This window comes from Balaenoptera physalus (genome assembly GCF_965194825.1).
Source record: "Balaenoptera physalus genome assembly, chromosome: 12".
Classification (NCBI taxonomy): domain Eukaryota; kingdom Metazoa; phylum Chordata; class Mammalia; order Artiodactyla; family Balaenopteridae; genus Balaenoptera; species Balaenoptera physalus.
In genome coordinates, this window is record NC_138897.1 from 84,051,876 (window position 1) to 84,071,579 (window position 19,704).

Below are 19,704 nucleotides of genomic sequence, written 5' to 3' on the forward strand. Positions count from 1 at the left end.
CCCATATTAGGAAAGTTTTCAACTATAATCTCTTCAAATATTTTCTCAATCCCTTTCTTTTCCTCTTCTTCTTCTGATACCCCTATAATTCGAATGTTGGTGCGTTTAATGTTGTCCCAGAGGTCTCTGAGACTGTCCTCAGTTCTTTTCATTCTTTTTTCTTTATTCTGCTCTGCAGTAGTTATTTCCACTATTTTATCTTCCAGGTCACTTATCCGTTCTTCTGCCTCAGTTATTCTGCTATTGATTCCTTCTAGAGTATTTTTAATTTCATTTATTGTGGTGTTCATCATTGCTTAGTTCCTCTTTAGTTCTTCTAGGTCCTTGTTAAATGTTTCTTGCATTTTGTCTGTTCTATTTCCAATATTTTGGATCATCTTTACTGTCATTATTCTGAATTCTTTTTCAGGTAGACTGCCTATTTCCTCTCCATTTGTTAGGTCTGGTGTGTTTTTACCTTGCTCCTTCATCTGCTCTGTGTTTTTCTGTCTTCTCATTTTGCTTATCTTACTGTGTTTGGGGTCTCCTTTTCGCAGGCTGCAGGTTCGTAGTTCCCGTTGTTTTTGGTGTCTGTCCCCAGTGGCTAAGGTTGGTTCAGTGGGTTGTGTAGGCTTCCTGGTGGAGGGGACTAGTGCCTATGTTCTGGTGGATGAGGCTGGATCTTGTCTTTCTGGTGGGCAGGTCCACGTCTGGTGGTGTGTTTTGAGGTGTCTGTGGCCTTATTATGATTTTAGGCAGCCTCTCTGCTAACGGATGGTGTTGTGTTCCTGTCTTGCTAGTTGTTTGGCATAGGGTGTCCAGCACTGTAGCTTGCTGGTCGTTGAGTGAAGCTGGGTCTTGATGTTGAGATGGAGATCTCTGGGAGATTTTTGCCGTTTGGTATTACGTGGAGCTGGGAGGTCTCTTGTGGACCAGTGTCCTGAACTTGTCTCTCCCGCCTCAGAGGCACAGCCCTGATGCCTGGCTGGAGCACCAAGAGCCTGTCATCCTCACGGCTCAGAATAAAAGGGAGAAAAAATGGAAAGAAAAAAAAGAAAGAGGATAAAATATAATAAAATAAAGATAAAATAAAATAAAGTTATTAAAATAAAAAATAATTATTAAGAAAAAAAAATTTTTTAAGTTAAAAAAAAAAATGACAGACAGAACCCTAGGACAAATGGTGAAAGCAAAGCTATACAGACAAAATCTCACACAGAAGCATACGCATACACACTCAAAAAGTGAAAAAGGGAAAAGATATATATATATATCGTTGCTCCCAAAGTCCAACTCCTGAATTTGGGATGATTCGTTGTCTATTCAGGTATTCCACAGATGCAGGTACATCAAGTTGATTGTGGAGCTTTAATCCGCTGCTTCTGAGGCTGCTGGGAGAGATTTCCCTTTCTCTTCTTTGTTCGCACAGCTCCCGGGGTTCAGCTTTGGATTTGGACCCGCCTCTGCGTGTAGGTCGCCTGAGGGCGTCTGTTCCCGCTCAGACAGGACGGGGTTAAAGGAGCAGCTACTTCGGGGGCTCTGGCTCACTCAGGCCGGGGGGAGGGAGGGGTACAGATGCGGGGCAAGCCTGCGGCGGCAGAGGCCGGTGTGACGTTGTACCAGCCTGAGGCGCGCTGTGCGTTCTCCCGGGGAAGTTGTCCCTGGATCACGGGACCCTGGCAGTGGCGGGCTGCACCGGCTCCCGGGAGGGGCGGTGTGGAGCGTGACCTGTGCTCGCACACAGGATTTTTGGTGGTGGCAGCAGCAGCCTTAGCGTTTCATGCCCGTCTCTGGGGTCCGCGCTGATTGCCACAGCTCGCGCCCGCCTCTGGAACTCATTTAGGCAGCGCTCTGAATCCCTTCTCCTCGCGCACGAGGAAACAAAGAGGGAAGAAAAAGTCTCTTGCCTCTTCAGCAGCTCCCGACCTTTTCCCGGACTCCCTCCCGGCTAGCCGTGGAGCACTAACCTCTTCAGGCTGTGTTCATGCCGCCAACCCCAGTCCTCTCCCTGCGATCCGACTGAAGCCCGAGCCTCAGCTCCCAGCCCCGCCCGCCCTGGCGGGTGAGCAGACAAGCCTCTCGGGCTGGTGAGTGCTGGTCAGCCCCGATCCTCTGTGCGGGAATCTCTCGGCTTTGCCCTCCGCACCCCTGTGGCTGCGCTCTCCTCCGCGGCTTCAAACTCCCTTCCTATGCCACCCGCAGTCTCTGCCCGCGAGGGGGCTTCCTCGTGTGTGGAAACCTTTCCTCCTTCACAGCTCCCTCCCACTGGTGCAGGTCCCTTCCCTATTCTTTTGTCTCTGTTTTTTCTTTTTTCTTTTGCCCTACCCAAGTACGTGGGGAGTTTCTTGCCTTTTGGGAGGTCTGAGGTCTTCTGCCAGCGTTCAGTGGGTGTTCTATAGGAGCAGTTCCACGTGTAGATGTATTTCTGATGTATCTGTGGGGAGGAAGGTGATCTCCGCGTCTTACTCTTCCGCCATCTTCTCCTCTCCCCCGGGAGTTTTTAAATTACTGATTCAACTTCGGTACTGGTAATTGGTCTTTTCATATTTTCTATTTCTTCCTGGTTCAGTCTTGGTAGATTAAACTTTTCTATGAGTTTGTCCATTTCTTCTAGGTTGTCCATTTTATTGGCATATAGTTGCTTATAGTAGTCTCTTATGATCCTTTGTATTTCTGTAGTGTTGGTTGTAAATTCTCCTTTGTCATTCCAATTTTATTGATTTGGGCCCTCTCCCTTTTTTCCCTGATGAGTCTGGCTAAAGATTTATCAATTTTGTTTATCTTTTCAAAGAACCAGCTTTTAGTTTCAGTGATCTTTTTTTTTTTTTTTTTTTGTCTCTATTTCAGTTATTTCTGCTCTGATCTTTATGATGTTTTTTCCTTCTACTAACTTTGGGTTTTGTTTGTTCTTCTTTCTCTAGTTGCTTTAAGCATAAGGTTAGGTTGTTTATTTTAGATTTTTCTTGTTTCCTGAGATAAGCTTGTATCACTATTAACTTCCCTTTTAAAACTGCTTTTGGTGCATCCCAGAGGTTTTGGATCATTGTGTTTTCATCTGTCTCTAGGTATTTTTTGATTTCCTCTTTGATTTCTTCAGTGATCCATTGGTTGATTAGTAGCATATTGTTTAACCTCCATGTGTTTGTGTTTTTTGCAGTATTTTTTTCCTTGTAGTTGATTTCTAGCCTCATAGTGTTGTGGTTGGAAAAGATGCTTGATATGATTTCAGTTTTCTTAAATTTACCGAGGCTTGCTTTGTCGCTCAGAATGTGATCTATCATGGAGAATGTTCCATGTGCACTTGAAAAGAATGCGTATTCTGCTACTGCAGATGGAATGCACTATAAATATCAATTAAGTCCATCTGGTCTAATGTATCATTTAAGGCCTGTGTTTCCTTATTGGTTTTCTGTCTGGATGATCTGTCCATTGATAGAAGTGGGGTATTAAAGTACCCACTATTATTGTGTTACTGTCAATTTCTCCTTTTATGTCTGCTAACATTTGCCTTATATATTGAGATGACTCGCAGGTGCACCTATGTTGGGTGCATATATATTTATAATTGTTATATTTTCTTCTTGGATTGATTCTTTGATCATTATATAGAGTCCTTCTTTGTCTCTTGAAACAGTCTTTAAAGTCTATTTTATCTGATATAAGTATTGCACCTCTAGCTTTCTTTTGATTTCCGTTTGTGTGGAATACCTTTTTCCATCCTCTCACTTTCAGTCTGTATGTGTCTGTAGATCTGAAATGAGTCTCTTGTAGGCAGCAAACATATGGGTCTTGTTTTGTATCCATTCAGCCAGTCTGTGCCTTTTGGTTGGAGCATTTAGGCTGTTTACATTTAAGGTAATTATCATTATGTATGTTCCTATTGCCATTTTGTTAATTGTTTTGGATTTGCTTTTGTAGGTCTTTTTTCCCTCTTCTTTTGTTCTCTTCTCTTCTGATTTGATGATGATCTTCAGTGTTACGTTTGGATTCCTTTTGCTTTTTTGTGTGTATATCTATTATAGATTTTTGTTTTGTGGTTACCATGAGGTTTTTGTATGGAAGTCTATATTTATACATGCTTGTTTTAAGTTGCTGATCTCTTAATTTCAAACACATTTTAGATACACTGCATTTGTACTCTCCTCGATTACTGTTTTTGTTTTTATATTTTACATCTAATTGTTTTTTGTATCCCTTAACTGCTTATTGTGGATACAAATGATTTTACCCCTTTTGTCTTTTAACCTCCTCATTAGCTTTGTGTGTGGATGATTTCCTACCTTTATTTTATGTTTGCCTTTACCAGTGAGATTTTCCATTTCGTAATTTTCTTGTTTCCAGTTGTGGCCTTTTCTTTTCTGCCTAGAGAATTTCCTTTAGCATTTGCTGTAAAGCTGGTTTGGTGGTGCTGAATTCTTTTGGCTTTGCTCATCTGTAAAGTTTTGATTTCTCCATCAAATCTGAATGGGAGCTTTGCTGGGTATTCTTGGTTGTTTGTAGGTTTTTCTCTTTTATCATTTTAAATGTATTTTGCCACTCCCTTCTGGCCTGCAGAGTTTTTGCTGAAAAAAAATCATCTGATAGCCTTATGGGTGTTCCCTTGTATGTTATTTGTTGCTTTTCCCTTGTTGCTTTTAATATTCTCTCTTTAATTTTTGTCAGTTTGATTATAATGTGTTGTGATGGATTCCTCTGTGGGTGAATCCTGTATGGGACTCTTCACTTCCTGGACTTGGGTGACTATTTCCTTCCCCCAGGTTAGGGAAGTTTTCAGCTATTATCTCTTCAAATATTTTCTCAGGCCCTTTCTCTCTCTCTTCTCCTTCTGGAACCCCTATAATGTGAATATTAGCATGCTTGATGTTGTCCCAGAGGTTTCTTAAACTGTCCTCATTTCTTTTCATTCTTTTCTCTGTTTGGTGGCAGTGATTTCTGCTACTCTGTCTTCCATCTCACTGATCCATTCTTCCACCTCATTTATTCTACTACTGATTCCTTCTAGTGTATTTTTCATTCCACTTATTGTTTCCTTTAATTCTGTTTGGTTGTTCTTTATATTTTCTAATTATTTGTTTAAAACTTCTAGGAATTCCCTGGCAGTCCAGTGGTTAGAACTCGGTGCTTTCACTGCTGTGGCTCAGGTTCAATCCCTGGTTGTGGAGCTAAGATCCTGCAAGCTGCGTGGCATGGCCAAAAAACAAAACTTTAATTTCTCGCTCTGTGCATCCATTCTCCTCCCGAGTTCTTTGATCATCTTTACGATTGTTACTCTGAACTCTTTCTCGGGTTGATTGCCTATCTTCATGTCACTTAGTTATTCTTCTGGGGTTTTATCTTGTTACTTTGTCTGAAACATATTCCTCTGTCACCTCATTTTGTCTAAATTGGTATTTGTATTTTTATGTATGTGGCAGGTTGGTTACATTTCTCAACCTGGGAGAAGTGGTTCTCCATAGGAGATGTCCTGTGTGTCCCAGCAGTGCACTCCCCTCCTGTCCTGCAAGGGCCAGGGGCCAGCTGGTCCCAGAGCAGTGTCTGGTCTGCATTTGTGGGCTTACTCTGCAGACTGCGGAACTGTAGTTTTCTTGCTTCTGGTGTCTGCCCCCGGCTGGGTGAGGCTGGTCTAGAGACTTGTACAGGCTTGATGATGAGGAGGAGAAAGAACAGAGTTTGAAGGAAGGATGGACTCAATCTAGAGTGACTGTGGATTTCCTGGTGGAACTATCTGGTAGGTAGATGGAAGTACGGAATCCATAGCTACAGATTTGGGAGTTGTGGGGAAGGATGAGCTCATCTAACAAAAGTGTATAGGAGAAAAAATATCCCAAGTTTTAACAGAGTAAAGGCAGTCTGATGTACTAAGGTATCCTTTGCTAACTCCTGCCTGCCCATATTGCCCTAGTACAAAAAAGTTAAGTTGAATTGGACAAGTATTTTTCAAACTGCGGTCTACTGACCCCTGCATCAGAGTTACGTGGGGTGTAGAGAGCATTTAATGCAGACTCCTGGACCCTACCCCCCACTGACTGGACCAGAACCTGTGGGTGGCCTGGGAATCTGCATGTTAATCAACTCCCAGCAGATCAAGGGCTGAGACTATGCCAAGAGGCATGAAGAATCCTCAGTGGGAGAGGAGGTCAAGATGGTGGAATAGAAGGGCTTGAAACTCACCTCCTCCCACAAATACATCAAAAATACAGCGACACGCGAAACAATTCTCTCAGAATACCTACTGAATGCTGGTAGAAGATCTCATACAACCTAAGTTGCAAGAAAGATCGTCAGGCAACTGGGTAGGACACAAGAAAAATAAAAAGTAATCAGGACAGGACCTGCACCCCTGGGAGGGAGCTGTGAAAGAGGAGAGGTTCCCTCACCCTGGAAACCTCCTTCACTGGCTGGGAGATCAGCCAGGACAGAAAGGGAGCTTCAGAGGCTCAGAGGAGAACGCAGCAGCTGGATTGCAGCCCGCAGAACAGAGAGAGACCAGCACAGACGGTCCTGACCACTTCCTTGCACTCCCAGCCCCAGACGCACGTCTGCTGGTGCACATGGGGCTGGGTGCTGCAACTTGGGCTTCAGCGGACAGACCTGGAAAGAGGACTGGGGTTGGCTGTGCGGAGACAGCCTGAAGGGGCTGGAGTGTGGGCTGGGCTGCAACTGGGGGTACGCACAGGCTGGAGCCTGGGTCCACCATAGGAGCACCGTTGTTAACACGTGCACGAAGGGAGGGGTGGGGCCCCGCCGTAGCAGCCTCATTCTCACAGGGGGCACAGCTCCGCCTCTACAAGTGCCGGGAGCGCACCACACCAGTGGGTTGCCCGCACGCGGACGCGGGGCTGAAACCTGAGCAGTGTCCCAGCAGTTGTGCCACCCGCAGATTTACACTGCCATCTCTGGCTTTGTAAGCTCAGCGCCTGTGGGACATCCGAGTGGATTGCCGGTGCTCCGGGGGTTGGACGCGTCTGGAATTAGCAGCTGTGGGCTTTGCCTGCACCCGCACAGGGAGGTGGGACTGAGGTCTGGGCCCGTTCCATAGCCCCCGTGGAGGGTCCAGGTGCGTGACTGCAGTTGTCCCAGTGCCTGACTTCAGTGGATCTGGGCCAACAGATCTCTGCTGGTGGCTTTGTGAGCACAGTGCCCAAGGGACACTCAGGCCAATTGCCTGCACTCCCATCGTTAAGGAGGGGCCAAGGGCAGTGCCCACAACAGGGCTCACCTGGAAGTCTGCACATCAGGTAACAGGTGACACTACAGAGCGCAATCCCTGGTGGACAGCTCCTGGAGAGGAATCCGCAGTGGCTTCTCCCCCCGCAGAAGTGCTCCAGTGCACCTACCTCACAGTGCACAGCAGAAACGGATCTGGGGGGTCCAACAACTGAGGGACAGTCCCTGCCCCCAACAGGGCTGTGATAACCAGAGCAAAGAGGAGGCCCTGCTCAACATCCAGTGCAGGCTCTGGTCACCACAACACCAATCACACCCCCTTTCAAGGGGATAACGGCCAGCACACACTGAGGAAAGACAAGGCAGGCATCCACACTAAAAACAGTCCTCGCACCGAAAATATTAGACTCACACAGGCTACACAGGGACGCTCCCACAAAAAAACAGCCCTGGGGCTTCCCTGGTGGTGCAGTGGTTAAGAATCTGCTGGCCAATGCAGGGGACACAGGTTCGATCCCTGGTCCGGGAAGATCCCACATGCCGCAGGGCAACTAAGCCCGTGCGCCACAACTACTGAGCCTGTGCTCTAGAGCCCGCGAGCCACAACTGCTGAGCCCACGTGCCGCAACTACTGAAGCCCGCGCGCCACAACTACTGAAGCCCACGTGCCTAGAGCTCGTGCTCCTCAACAAGAGAAGCCACTGCAATGAGAAGCCTGCGCACCACAACGAAGAGTAGCCTCCACTTGCTGCAACTAGAGAAAGTCCGCGCGCAGCAACAAAGACCCAACAGAGCCAAAAATAAACAAATAAATAAGTTCATTAAAAAAAAACCCCAAAACAAAACAGTCCTTCAAGACAACAGTAGATAACTATTTCTCCTAAATTTAGAGTCAGAGAAATATAGGTAAAATGAAGAAATAAACCCACACATCTACGGTCAATAAATCTTTGACAAAGGAGGCAAGTATATTCAATGGAGAAAAGACAGTCTCTTCAGCAAATGGTGTTGGGAAAGCTTAATCTATGTTGATTCCTCTAGTTTAACCATTTTACCTGCAGTGCAGCATCACTCCAAATGTAACGAATACTTTGAACAAGTACAACATTTGGGAGGTCACTTTAAAGCAGCTTTATTTTGGTTTTCCACTGACCCCTTAAATTTATTCTACAGAGTTATTTCTCCCCTTGCTCCTAGATAAAATTTAGGGTAGGCCTCATAACTTTTCTGATCACTATTACTTTAAGTTACAAAACGCAGTCTCGGCAGGCATGTGAGTCTGACTCTGTGTCATGGGTGCTTTGGTGAGTTCTTTGGAGACTTGCCCATAACGGAGCCCATAATGGAGATCCCTCACTGGCACCTCTGTGATACGGGCAAAAACATCTTTCCCACAGCTGGACAACTGCATGTGAATCAATGAAGTTAGAACACTCCCTCACACCATACACACAAATGAACTTAAAATAGCTTAAAGGAAGCCATAAACAAAAAGAAAAGACAACCTATAGAATGGAAGAAAATATTTTCAAACGATGCAACTGACAAGGGCTTAATTTACAAAATATATTGATACATACAGCTCATATAACTCAATAACATAAAACCAAATAACTCAATCAAAAAAGAAGACAGCAGACCTAAATAGACAGTTCTCTAAAGAAGACATACAGATGGCCAAAAGGCACATAAAAAGATGCTCAACACCGCTAACTATTAGAGAAATGTATATCAAAAGTACAATGAGGTATCACTTCACACTGGTGAGAATGGCCATCATTAAAAAGTCTACAAATAACAAGTGCTGGAGAGGGTGTGGAGAAAAGGGAACCCTGCTACACTGTTGGTGGAAATATAAATTGATGCAACCACTATGGAAAACAGTATGGAGGTTCCTTAAAAAACTAAAAATAGAACTACCATATGACCCAGCAGTCCTACTCCTGGGCATATATCTGGAGAAAACGCTAATTTGAAAAGATACATGCATCTAATGTTCATAGCAGCACTATTTACAATAACCAAGACATGGAAGCAACCTAAATGTCCGTCAACAGATGCATGGATAAAGAAGATGTGACATACATACACACACACACACACACACACACACACACACACACACACACACACACTATGGAATACTACTCAGCTGTAAAAAAAAAAAATAATGCCATTTGTAGCAACATGGACGGACCTAGAGATTATCATACTAAGTGAAGTCAGACAAAGACAAATACCACATGATATCACTTATATGTGGAATCTAAAATATATAAATGAACTTATTTACAAAACAGAAATAGACTCACAGACATAGAAAACAAATTTACAGTTATCAAAGGGGTTAAGGGGGGGTGGGTGAGGGATATATTAGGAGTTTGGGATTAACATATATACACTACAATATATAAAATAGATAAACAACAAGGACTTACTGTGTGGAACACGGAACTATATTCAATTCCTGTAATAAACCATAATGGAAAGAATATATATATTAAAAAATATATATATATATATATATATGTATACACAAACGGAATCACTTTGTTGTACACCAGAAACTAGCACAACATTGTAAATCAACTATAGTTCATTTAAAAAAAAAATCATCGGGGTAGGGAACTGAGGGTGTCAGCAAGATAGGAGCTCAGAGTGCTGGATGGCTCAGTTGTGGTGACAGAACTGGATGAGGAATACTTCTGCCCTATGACAGAGGCACTCTGATGGAAACTGGTTGGGGACAGAGCCCAGAAGACTCGAAATTGAAGACAGGCATGGGGGTTACTCATTGCCCAGGCTGGGCTGGGAAGCGCGCTCCTTTTCGGGGCTCCTTTAGAGGCAGGACCACTGTGTCACGGACACTGGCCTCCTTGACCCTCAGGATACGGGTGGGGTATCTCTTCATTCGCTAGCACAGGGCTGGCACCTTAGAGGCACAGGGTATCTGTTGACAGAACAGATTCATTCTGCAGATATGTTATGGTTCTGTGTATGGTTCTGTGTGACAGGGACTGAGAGGACCTGATGGTAAAATGTTCCGGTGTGAAGTGTCTTCTGCATTTCTTAGGGAGAGAAGCCTGAAACTAAGGGAGCTACTCAAGACTGAAGGGCAGCGTCCAAGGGAAAGGAGGACAGAGATGAACAAAAATTCTGCTCTGATTCACAGATTTCCCCGGAGCCTAGGAAATGAACACAGGCGAGTGAGTCTTGAGAGAATAGGATGGAGGTGGAGGTGGGACTGATGGATGAGAGGATTTTTTGTTTTAATTAGAATGGGTACATGTAGAGTAAGAAGTGCATTGTGAATGTTTGTGGACTGTTGTAAGGTAATCACTAATTGAAAATGAAGGTTTCTTTCCAAAATGTTTGAAAGATAAAAGCAGACTTCATACACAAAAAGGCAAAATTGAAAAGTAAAAGGAAGCAAATAAATATATATGTGCATTTGTAAGAACTGGCTGACAAGTCAAAGGGTAACACAGAACAGGAAATGCAAATGGTAAAAATTACCCTATTGAAAGGAGACTATAATTCTATGGAACAATGAAACGCAATGATTTGTATGAAGAACAACTAACACAAAATGACAGAGTTTGGAAATAAATAGTTGGTCAAAGATATAACACCAGAATTCTAATTAAAGGAAATAGCGGGGGGACTTCCCTGGTGGCGCAATGGTTAAGAATCTGCCTGCCAATGCAGGGGACACAGGTTTGATCCCTGGTTGGGGAATATCCCACATGCAGCAGAGCAACTAAGCCCGTGTGCCACAACTACTGAGCCCGCACGCTGCAACAACTGAAGCCCACACGCCTAGAGCCCGTGCTCTGCAACGAGAAGCCACTGCAAAGAGAAGCCCTCACGCTGCAATGTAGAGTAGCCCTGCTCACCGCAATGAAGAGTAGCCCTGCTCACCGCAACTAGAGAGAAAAGCCTGTGCGCAGTAATGAAGACGCAACACAGCCAAAAAAATAAAGAAATAGGGGTGGTAATAATCATATCAAAGGATAATTTAAAGCAAAAAATATATGCAGAATAGTCATTATACAGAGATACATCATAAACCTTTATGCAGCAATAACGTAGGGCAAAAGAAAAAAGGACAGCCCAAAATCACAGTGGGAAATTTTGACTCCTGTCTGCCTGAGACAGAGTTGAGATCCAGACAGAAGATATGGAAAATATACTTGAGGCAGAATTAATCCATCTCAAATCTTACAGGCTGGCACTGCCCTGTCCAGCAGGTTAGTGTGTGGCTGGCTGTTGAACACGTGGAAATGTGGTGAGCATGGCTGAGGGAACTAATTTTTAAATTTTATTTAATTTTCATTAAAATTTAAATTTAAGGGACTTCCCTGGTGGTGCAGTGGTTAAGAATCCGCCTGCCAATGCAGGGGACACGGGTTCGAGCCCTGGTCTGGGAAGATCCCACATGCTGCGGAGCAACTAAGCCCGTGAGCCACAACTACTGAGCCCACGCACTTAGAGCCCATGCTCTGCAACAAGAGAAGCCACTGCAATGAGAAGCCCGTGCACCGCAATGAAGAGTAGACCCTGCTCACTGCAACTAAAGAAAGCCCGTGCGCAGCAACAAAGACCCAACACAGCCAAAAATAAATAAATAAAAAATAAATAAATTAAAAAAAAATTATCAGGGACAAGTTAATTTAAAAAAATTTTAAATTTAAAACCAGAAGCAGTATACAATTATTTTTTTCTGTTAAATCCAACTTGTTTTGGTACAACTACATTTTGCCTTAACCACTGAAAATTTAGCATCCAAATTTAGATACACTGTAAACATAAAGTAAATATTGGATGTTGAAGACATTGCAAAAATGCTAAATATCTCACCGATAACTTCTATATTTCATGTTGAAACATGAAAATTTAGATATACGGGGTTAAATAAAAATATTAAAGTAATTTCACCTGTTCTCCACTTTTTTAATGTGGCTACTAGAAAATATAAAATTACATTTATATGGCTCACATTATATTTCTGTTGGACAGCACTAGGAAATAGGATACACCTTGCTTTGAAGGCTTTGGAGACTGTTTGCAAAACCCAATCATTACTAGATTATGTGTAGTAAGAGAAAATTACAGTCCAAGAGACTTGAAATCCAAAGAGAACTTTCCTTTATTAAAAAAAGGGCAGATCAAAAAAGAAATAAAACACTGAGTCTAAAAATAAAAATGAAAACATTAAACATCAAAACTTGTAGGATGCAATCAGCTTTAACATAGTCCCAGAGCAGTAATTTTTATCTCTTTTAGGATCAGATACCTCTGAGAATCTGATACAATAGATCCCCTCCCTAGAAAAAATGCAAATACAAAGAATTTTGCATATAATTTGAGGAGGGCCGCACACATCCAAAAGCCCCCAGGCTGTAAATGCCTGTATCATCAAAACGGAAAATAAATTAACTGAGCAGGCAATTAAGATTGAAGGAAACTAAAACAAAACCCTCAAGGAAACTAGGAAAAGGAACAAGATTAAAAGCCAGGATAAAAACAGCAGAATTGTTAAATGCATGGGCTGTTTCTTTGGAAAAATCAAACAAAACTAAAAAAGAGCAACTGTTAGAATAATCCATGGAGAAGGGAAAAAAAGGCATAAACAGTTAGAAATGAGGAGGAGCATACGTTACCAAAAACAATAGGTTCAGAATTAAGGGAATACTCTACACAATTGCATAGTAATATGTTGACAAACTCAATTTTTTTCCCCTGTAAAAATCCAAATTACCAAAATTGACATAAGAAATAGAAAACCTAAATCAGCAACAGAAAAATAAAAGAAATTTTTATATTTTCTAGTATATAAAATATATATTTTCTGCTCCTCCAAAAAGCAGCAGAATGGGATGAATTTGCTGGTAAATTTCAGATTATTGATGTGCATCCACTCTTTCAACAAACATTTCCTGGGTGCCTACTCTCAGTGCAGTATATAGTCGGCCCAATCTAAAGTTGTTGTCAGGTAAGGTAAACTCTCCCATGTCACAGAAATGACTGGAAGGTCATTAGTTCATCCTGTGAAACAAAAATGACCTTGATCTCTAGACCTGATAAGGACATAAATTCCTAAGCTTTGTGGTGATATAAGAGAGATCAACAGGGAAAAAAAATATTGGTGTGTGCATGTATAACTGTATAAACATTCTCTTCTACAATTAAAAATCATACTTAAAGGAAGCAGATAGGAAATTTACGTATTAAATAATGCATATATGTTAATAAGAGCTACATGAAGCCAAGCCTCTAAGTGAACAGAGTAAGATTTAAGTAAGAGGAGCTACTTGTAAATGCTTACTGAAAAACGTTCAAGCTCAAATGAAATAAGACAATTACTATCTTACACGTTAAATTAATTACTCCCACAGCAAACATCTCCTTGTGTCAGCCCTCTCATCTTAGCTCTTGCAGGGCCAATTTTCCTGAGTATCATGTGGTTTTATGAAACTGGTAGATTGAAACCTGCCTAATTTGCTAGTAAGGCAATGAAGGCATAAAATAGCAATAGCCAGAGAAATGCTGAAAGGGGCTGCTGATTTCAGAGTGTTCGCCTGTTCTGAGATTTGGGTGATTTTAAGCACTCTGCAACAGACCTGCTTTGATTCCTATATCTGAACAGAGCATTGAGTCACAGCCCATACACACACTGTTTTTAGATTATTAAGATAAAACAGGCTTTTCTCACTTCCCTGCTTTTCTTAAAGGAAAAAGTGAGGCTGAGCCCAATGTCTGTCTGCATCTTCCCTGGTAACTAATGCTCATTGAGGAAATAACCTTTGCAGAGAAAAATCAATACTTTTAGTCTTATCCAAGCCTTCTTCCTCATCAACTGCTATTTCTTACCTGCTTCATTAATTTGGAGTTCTAACCAGAAGCAGTTAAGTGCCAAAAAATCTTTAATAAAGTTGATCTGAGAATTTCAAGTGAAGTGGTGGGAGACTGGTAAATCTGGTTCCCAGCAGAGTAAGATGCCCAGGGCAACTGCTGCAACCACGTATTACCTGGCACCACAGAATTTTCTAATGGCGTCTCATTAGGTATTAATGACATGAAATAATTACTGTTAAAGTGACATTTTTGTCAAGGGGATATAAACAAGCGAATCATTTAACACCAAGATAAAAATTTTAATGGTAATACATTCAAATTGCCTCTTGATAGGATTTTAGCAAGTGGCGAATTCAGAAGAGAAAGAAATGACAAGCGGCAAAGGCTGTTTTCAGTATGTGGCTCTCACACTTAGGCACTAAGTCTTACGAAAAGTCTGTCTTTAAAAACTCCTATGGACAAACTGCACTTTTTTAAAGATTTTTATTAGCTCTTTGACACCAGTTGGGGACAAATTCCTGGCCCTGTGACTTCTTGAATAGCAGGAACATAAAACTATTTGATGGCATCCTTGGAGGGGATGAACTGGTGTTAAGCAGGATCTGAGCGGTGCAAACGGCTGGAGGCTGATAGTTCTTGAGTGGCAGGTCAGATTTACCTACATCTAATTTGCAAAATGTTTCAATGCATTTGACAAATAATTTTTCCTGCCTCAAGGAGATTTAGCTAGTATTGCTGAATTGGCACAGCAAATAGTGGTTATGAAAACAAAGTTCCTAGTATAAATAAAACCAACATTCATTGATTGTTGGATAAAGTGCCATCTGCTGTATGAGCACAGAACCCAAGCAAATCAATTGGTTGGAAAAATACCACCTAATTCTGATTTTTACGGGACACAGGAATCTTCGGACTGACCTGATCGCATAGGATCTAGGAAATGTGTGGTTCTTTATTGCTTTGGGCAGGCAGCGTTCCCAAGAGTGCCGTGAACTATGCATAAGGCAGTGGCAACTGGATGAGACAGAGACCGATATTATCTGTTAACAGAAAAGTGGCCTCACTTTTCTCAGGCTTCTTCAATAGTACAACTATAATAACATGGACACAGCTTTTTAGTTTGCAAAGCATTTCTCATGGAATTGCCCTCATCCCTCATTTGCAGACGAAATAACTGAGGCTGAGCAGTCTCAACACTTTATCGTTAGATTCAGAACAATGTATACTGCCAAAGAGTCGGAGGAAGATTAAAGGCAAGGTCTTTCAATTTATTCAAATTTCGACAGTAGGCTCTGCCAGGTCCTGGCGTTTACTATTTTAGCGAGAGCTTCTGCCCCCACAGAGGTTTTTCCTACGGAATGGACCCAAGGAGAAGAGAACAACGTAGTGGGTGCCATGCAGTCAATGAGCGCCTTGCTTGTATGTGTGTTAGATGGCATACTGCTGTCACCAGGCTGTGAACTGGGAAAACAGCAAAGAGATGGAACTGTTCTTTTTAAGGAACATCAAAAAGAAACTGGCTGAGACCATGGAGAGAAAGCAAGGAGAAAACAGACTTGTAATTTGTTCTAGTATTGACCGCAATCTTAAGAGCTCACTGTTAGACGTGTGATCACTGTTAGATGTGATCTACACAGAACAGTTAAGGAACTAAACACCAGAGCTCCAAATCCAATGCTCTGTGTGTGTGTGTGTGCACGCTAAAACTGATCCAGGAATGCCCTTGTATCCTGGAATATGTGAAAACCGTCTGAGAACATCTATGAGATGTGCTGATCAGGGGAGTAAAACTTTACTCTGGAAGGTAGAGCCAGGCTGCTGGTCAAGGACTGTTCAATCCGTAATACTTAACACCTTTTGAATAGGCGTAGATCACTCCCATTACAAAAGCAGGATGGAAGGGGAAAAAAGCCACTCAACGTTTCAGTAATTCAATAATTTATTCCTCTAAAAAAGTGTGTAAAAGTATATAGCTCTCATTCACAAGGTATATATGAATGACATTTAAAATGGAGGCCTTTTAGTATTGTTTCTTTTTATCAAAGTCTTTTAGTGTACTGTACCAGCGCTATACTGTAGTTTTTTTTTAAATGAACTTCACATATTTTTGTATTCTTTCAAATTGTTTGCTATATATAAAAGAAGCTCACTGCAAAATGCTTGAAGGAAAAAAGGAAACAAAAGAAATTCAGAACTTCCCAGAAATGTACAGCTTTTACATTTAAAAAAGGTTCTGAAATATACATACAAGCATGCTGGACAATCCCACCCCTCTCCCCTCCCCCATTTCCCCTCTTTAGTTCAAACCATGGTAAGAGTTCTGATTTCTGCAGAATTTCCAAAATTAAAAATAAAAAAAAAATAAAATAAGTTCTCACTCTGTAGCAAATCCAGGGCTTGTACATTTCAGATTAATTCAGTAAAAAACTCACAAGTAAAATAATGCATATTTAAGGGAAATATTATACAGACTTTTTCACACAGAAGTACATAATAAGATTTTTTTAAAATCTATTGCCATTCATTTGTTTTTGCACAAAAACGTATAAATATGTCACCAGCTTTTCTTAACTTAAAAAACTTAAATAAAAGACACCAGATGAAAACTACCCTTTGCTGCCTTTTTTTTTTTTTTTAATTTTTGTAGGGGTTTTTTTGTTTTTTGTATTTTTTTTTCTTTTTTTGTTGAGAATTGGGTTTCTAGGGAAGAAAAGCCCCTGCATTAAAAACAGCCCCTTAAAAAAAAAAAATTCAAAGTTCTGATGAATTCTGGGAAAAAAAGCAACCCCAAAGTGGTAAAAGATTACAAATATCTACTTTACAATTTGTCTTCTCACCAAGATAATTTTATACAAGTTTACAATCTTCATCATCTTATGCTCTTCAAAAGGCCTTGAGAATTTTTCCTTTCTGATTAAGAAAAAATAGCACTGCAATATTTTTAAAGTCAATTTTACACTGTACACATTAGATACAAATGGTTTGATATATCAGATTTTTTTAACCTATACACTGCGAAAGTCGACCCCTCCCCCCCAATTGGTGGTACAGAGAACAAAATTATCCATTTACAAGTTACTTCTCTGCTTTCACATTCCCACCACACAACTTTTTTTTTTAATATGTTTTAAACGTTAGATTATTTCAAGAAAAATACTTTTACAAAATCATATCAGTTATTACATTTTTCCTTTTTTTGTTAATAACCAGAATATGGAAGTCTCTTGGAAGAACTTTTAAAATTTGCATGATTCTCTCCACAGATGACTAGAGCTCAACAGCCTGACCAGAGCGGCTCATGGGAGGCAAGCCCACGCCCACTGCCCTCAGACAGAAACGCACAGCAAGGTACGGGTAGAAATGGAGTCTTAAAGACAACCCTCTCGGGCCTGGATAAAATACTTCAATTAGCCTTAATGATTTAAAAAGGCATGTTTTTTTTAAAAAAGTCCCACCACGAAGGCTCAACTTCAAGTACTAATTTAATGGTTAAGTTGAATATTTCTTTGAAATAATATTCCTATGGTCCAGAAAAAATTTACCATATTTATAACTGATTTTATGAGCAAACACTTTCGATTGTGATATATACATGAGTCCCTTTTGATCTAATGAGAGGAGAGACCTGGCTTTCAGTAAGAATTCACTAGAAAATATATTTCCATTGTGACTATATAAAACTAATGAAGGTACTTGCCTCCATGGCTCTGGGTTGAGCTTGACTGCCTTCTGTATAAAAATGTTGTCCTTCATGAAACGCTGGCCACTTTTAATAAGGAATATGGCAGAATGTTTACCCAGTTTATTCTCAACAAAACCTACTGCTGGGTGGTTTTGAATATATTACTTGTAAGCAGGATCTCCCCAATTTGTTTTCACTCCTTTTCTGGCTTCTAGGACAGAGGTATGTAGTCAGAGAATCCTATGGTGGATCTGAGTTGGGTTTCAGCTACTGTACCTGGTCCTTGCGAATTAAAAAAATTAAAAGAAAGTCACAAAAACCATATGACAAAACAACCTAAAATAAATAAACAAAATGAAGATGTCTCCAGACCTTTTGTATCTACACACAGGTATAAAGTCAACCAAAGCACTCATGCCAATCTAGATGGGAGCACTAGGGAGACAGAAACCCCATTATGAAATCATGTACTTGAGCTGGTTCTTGTTCAAAAGTCCCAGATTATGGAGTTCAGGTAACCCACAGGCCATACACCAATAACTAGAGGATTTCATCCAGAGGGCTAAACTGCCCTTATTAAACAGAGACTGAAGACACAGACTCTTGTGCAAAAGGATACTGTCTCTTCTGTTTCCCTCTTGAAAACCAACAACAAAAAACTTCCTGTGGCCCAGTGGTCTGGGGCCGCACACACCACAACACTGGCTGAAAGTCACTGCTTATGGAAGTTTCCAGGTCCATGAGAGAAGTGTCTGTGAGTCACTCTGGTAATGAACACTGCAGAAATGACATGTGCCTGCTGAGAAGTAATCACAGTGCAGGACTGTGCAGAGTGGTCTCAAGAGGAGGGAGTAGGGTATTTGCAGAGTGTAGCAGGTTCCTTGGACTGAGGTTGCGGGGAGAAGGAACTGAGCCAGAGAGAACAAGTGCTTTTCCAATTAGAGTATATTCATGATGGCGTTGTACAACTGAGTGAGCACCACAAAGTGGACGGGAAGGCAGGAGGTACGGTCCTGGGTGGCCGGATTGCACGTGAGCCAGGACAGAGCGTTGTACTGCTCCAAAACAAACCTGCCGGAGAGAACACACGGGTCAGGGCACCAGGCACGACAGAAGTAAGGCTGGTCCGAAAGTTCTAATGTGCCAGTGCCAGATGTCAGCAGGAAGAAGGCCTAATGTCATTCCACAAGTTGCCCCAGGCTCTTTCCCAGAGTTCGTTTCCTCATGTCCCCCCTTCCTTCTAGACCTGCACTGCCCAATATGGCAGCCACCGGCCCCCCACTCCGTGAACTCAGATATGCTGTACATAGAGAACAGGCACCGGGATTTCAAACAAACACTTAGTATTTAAAAAAGCATGGAAAATAGCTCATGAGTATTTTTATATTTATTACTGTTCAAATGATACTATTTTTTATATTTTGACATTGTTATCACGTTTTTATATAACTGATAAAACTTATTACTAAAATTAACGTCACTGATTTCTTTTTAAAATTTTTCTAGTAGCCACATTAAAATAGTAATTGTATGTGACTCACATTATACTTCTATTGGACAGTGTTGCTCTAGAGGCCCTGGAAGCCAAAATCATGTAGATTAGGTAGGTTCTTGCTTTAACTATAATTTCCAAATCATTTAAGAGTTAGAAAACATTAGGAAAAGCTTGCATATTTTCTCAAGGTACATGAAGAATGTTTACAGCCTGCTAAAGTACAAGACAATTCTGGGAGGTATTTCCCAGCTATGGAATTCATGTTTTACTTAACTTTATTTACATAATCTATGTCAGGAAGGGCAGAAAATGTTTCCAAAGTCAAGTGCTTTAAGTTCCAGACTTTGTCTTCTAACTATCCACCCCCTTATTCTGATCTATTTTCATCACCATGAAATGCCTCCTCTGAATGGGAAGCGAGGGCAGTTGTACTTGCACATAACTGCCGGATTTAACAAAGTATGCTACGCTGTCTGTCCTATGCAGGTATTGGGGGGATGTGGCTCTCACTGGCTAATCAGAC

At 41.5% G+C, this 19,704-nt stretch overlaps 1 protein-coding gene across 4 annotated transcripts in view; it reads right to left on the minus strand.

The window, feature by feature from the left end:
• Positions 1–2,750: 2,750 nt before the first annotated feature.
• MED13L (mediator complex subunit 13L) overlaps positions 2,751–19,704 on the minus strand; it is a 313,009-nt gene continuing 296,055 nt past the window's right edge. For all 4 annotated transcript variants that reach the window (XM_082416714.1, XM_082416716.1, XM_082416713.1 and 1 more), the window contains one exon: positions 2,751–18,757. In XM_082416714.1, coding sequence (XP_082272840.1) covers positions 18,497–18,757 — 261 coding nt within the window. In that variant the 3' untranslated portion in view covers positions 2,751–18,496. The remainder of the gene's footprint in view (positions 18,758–19,704) is intronic.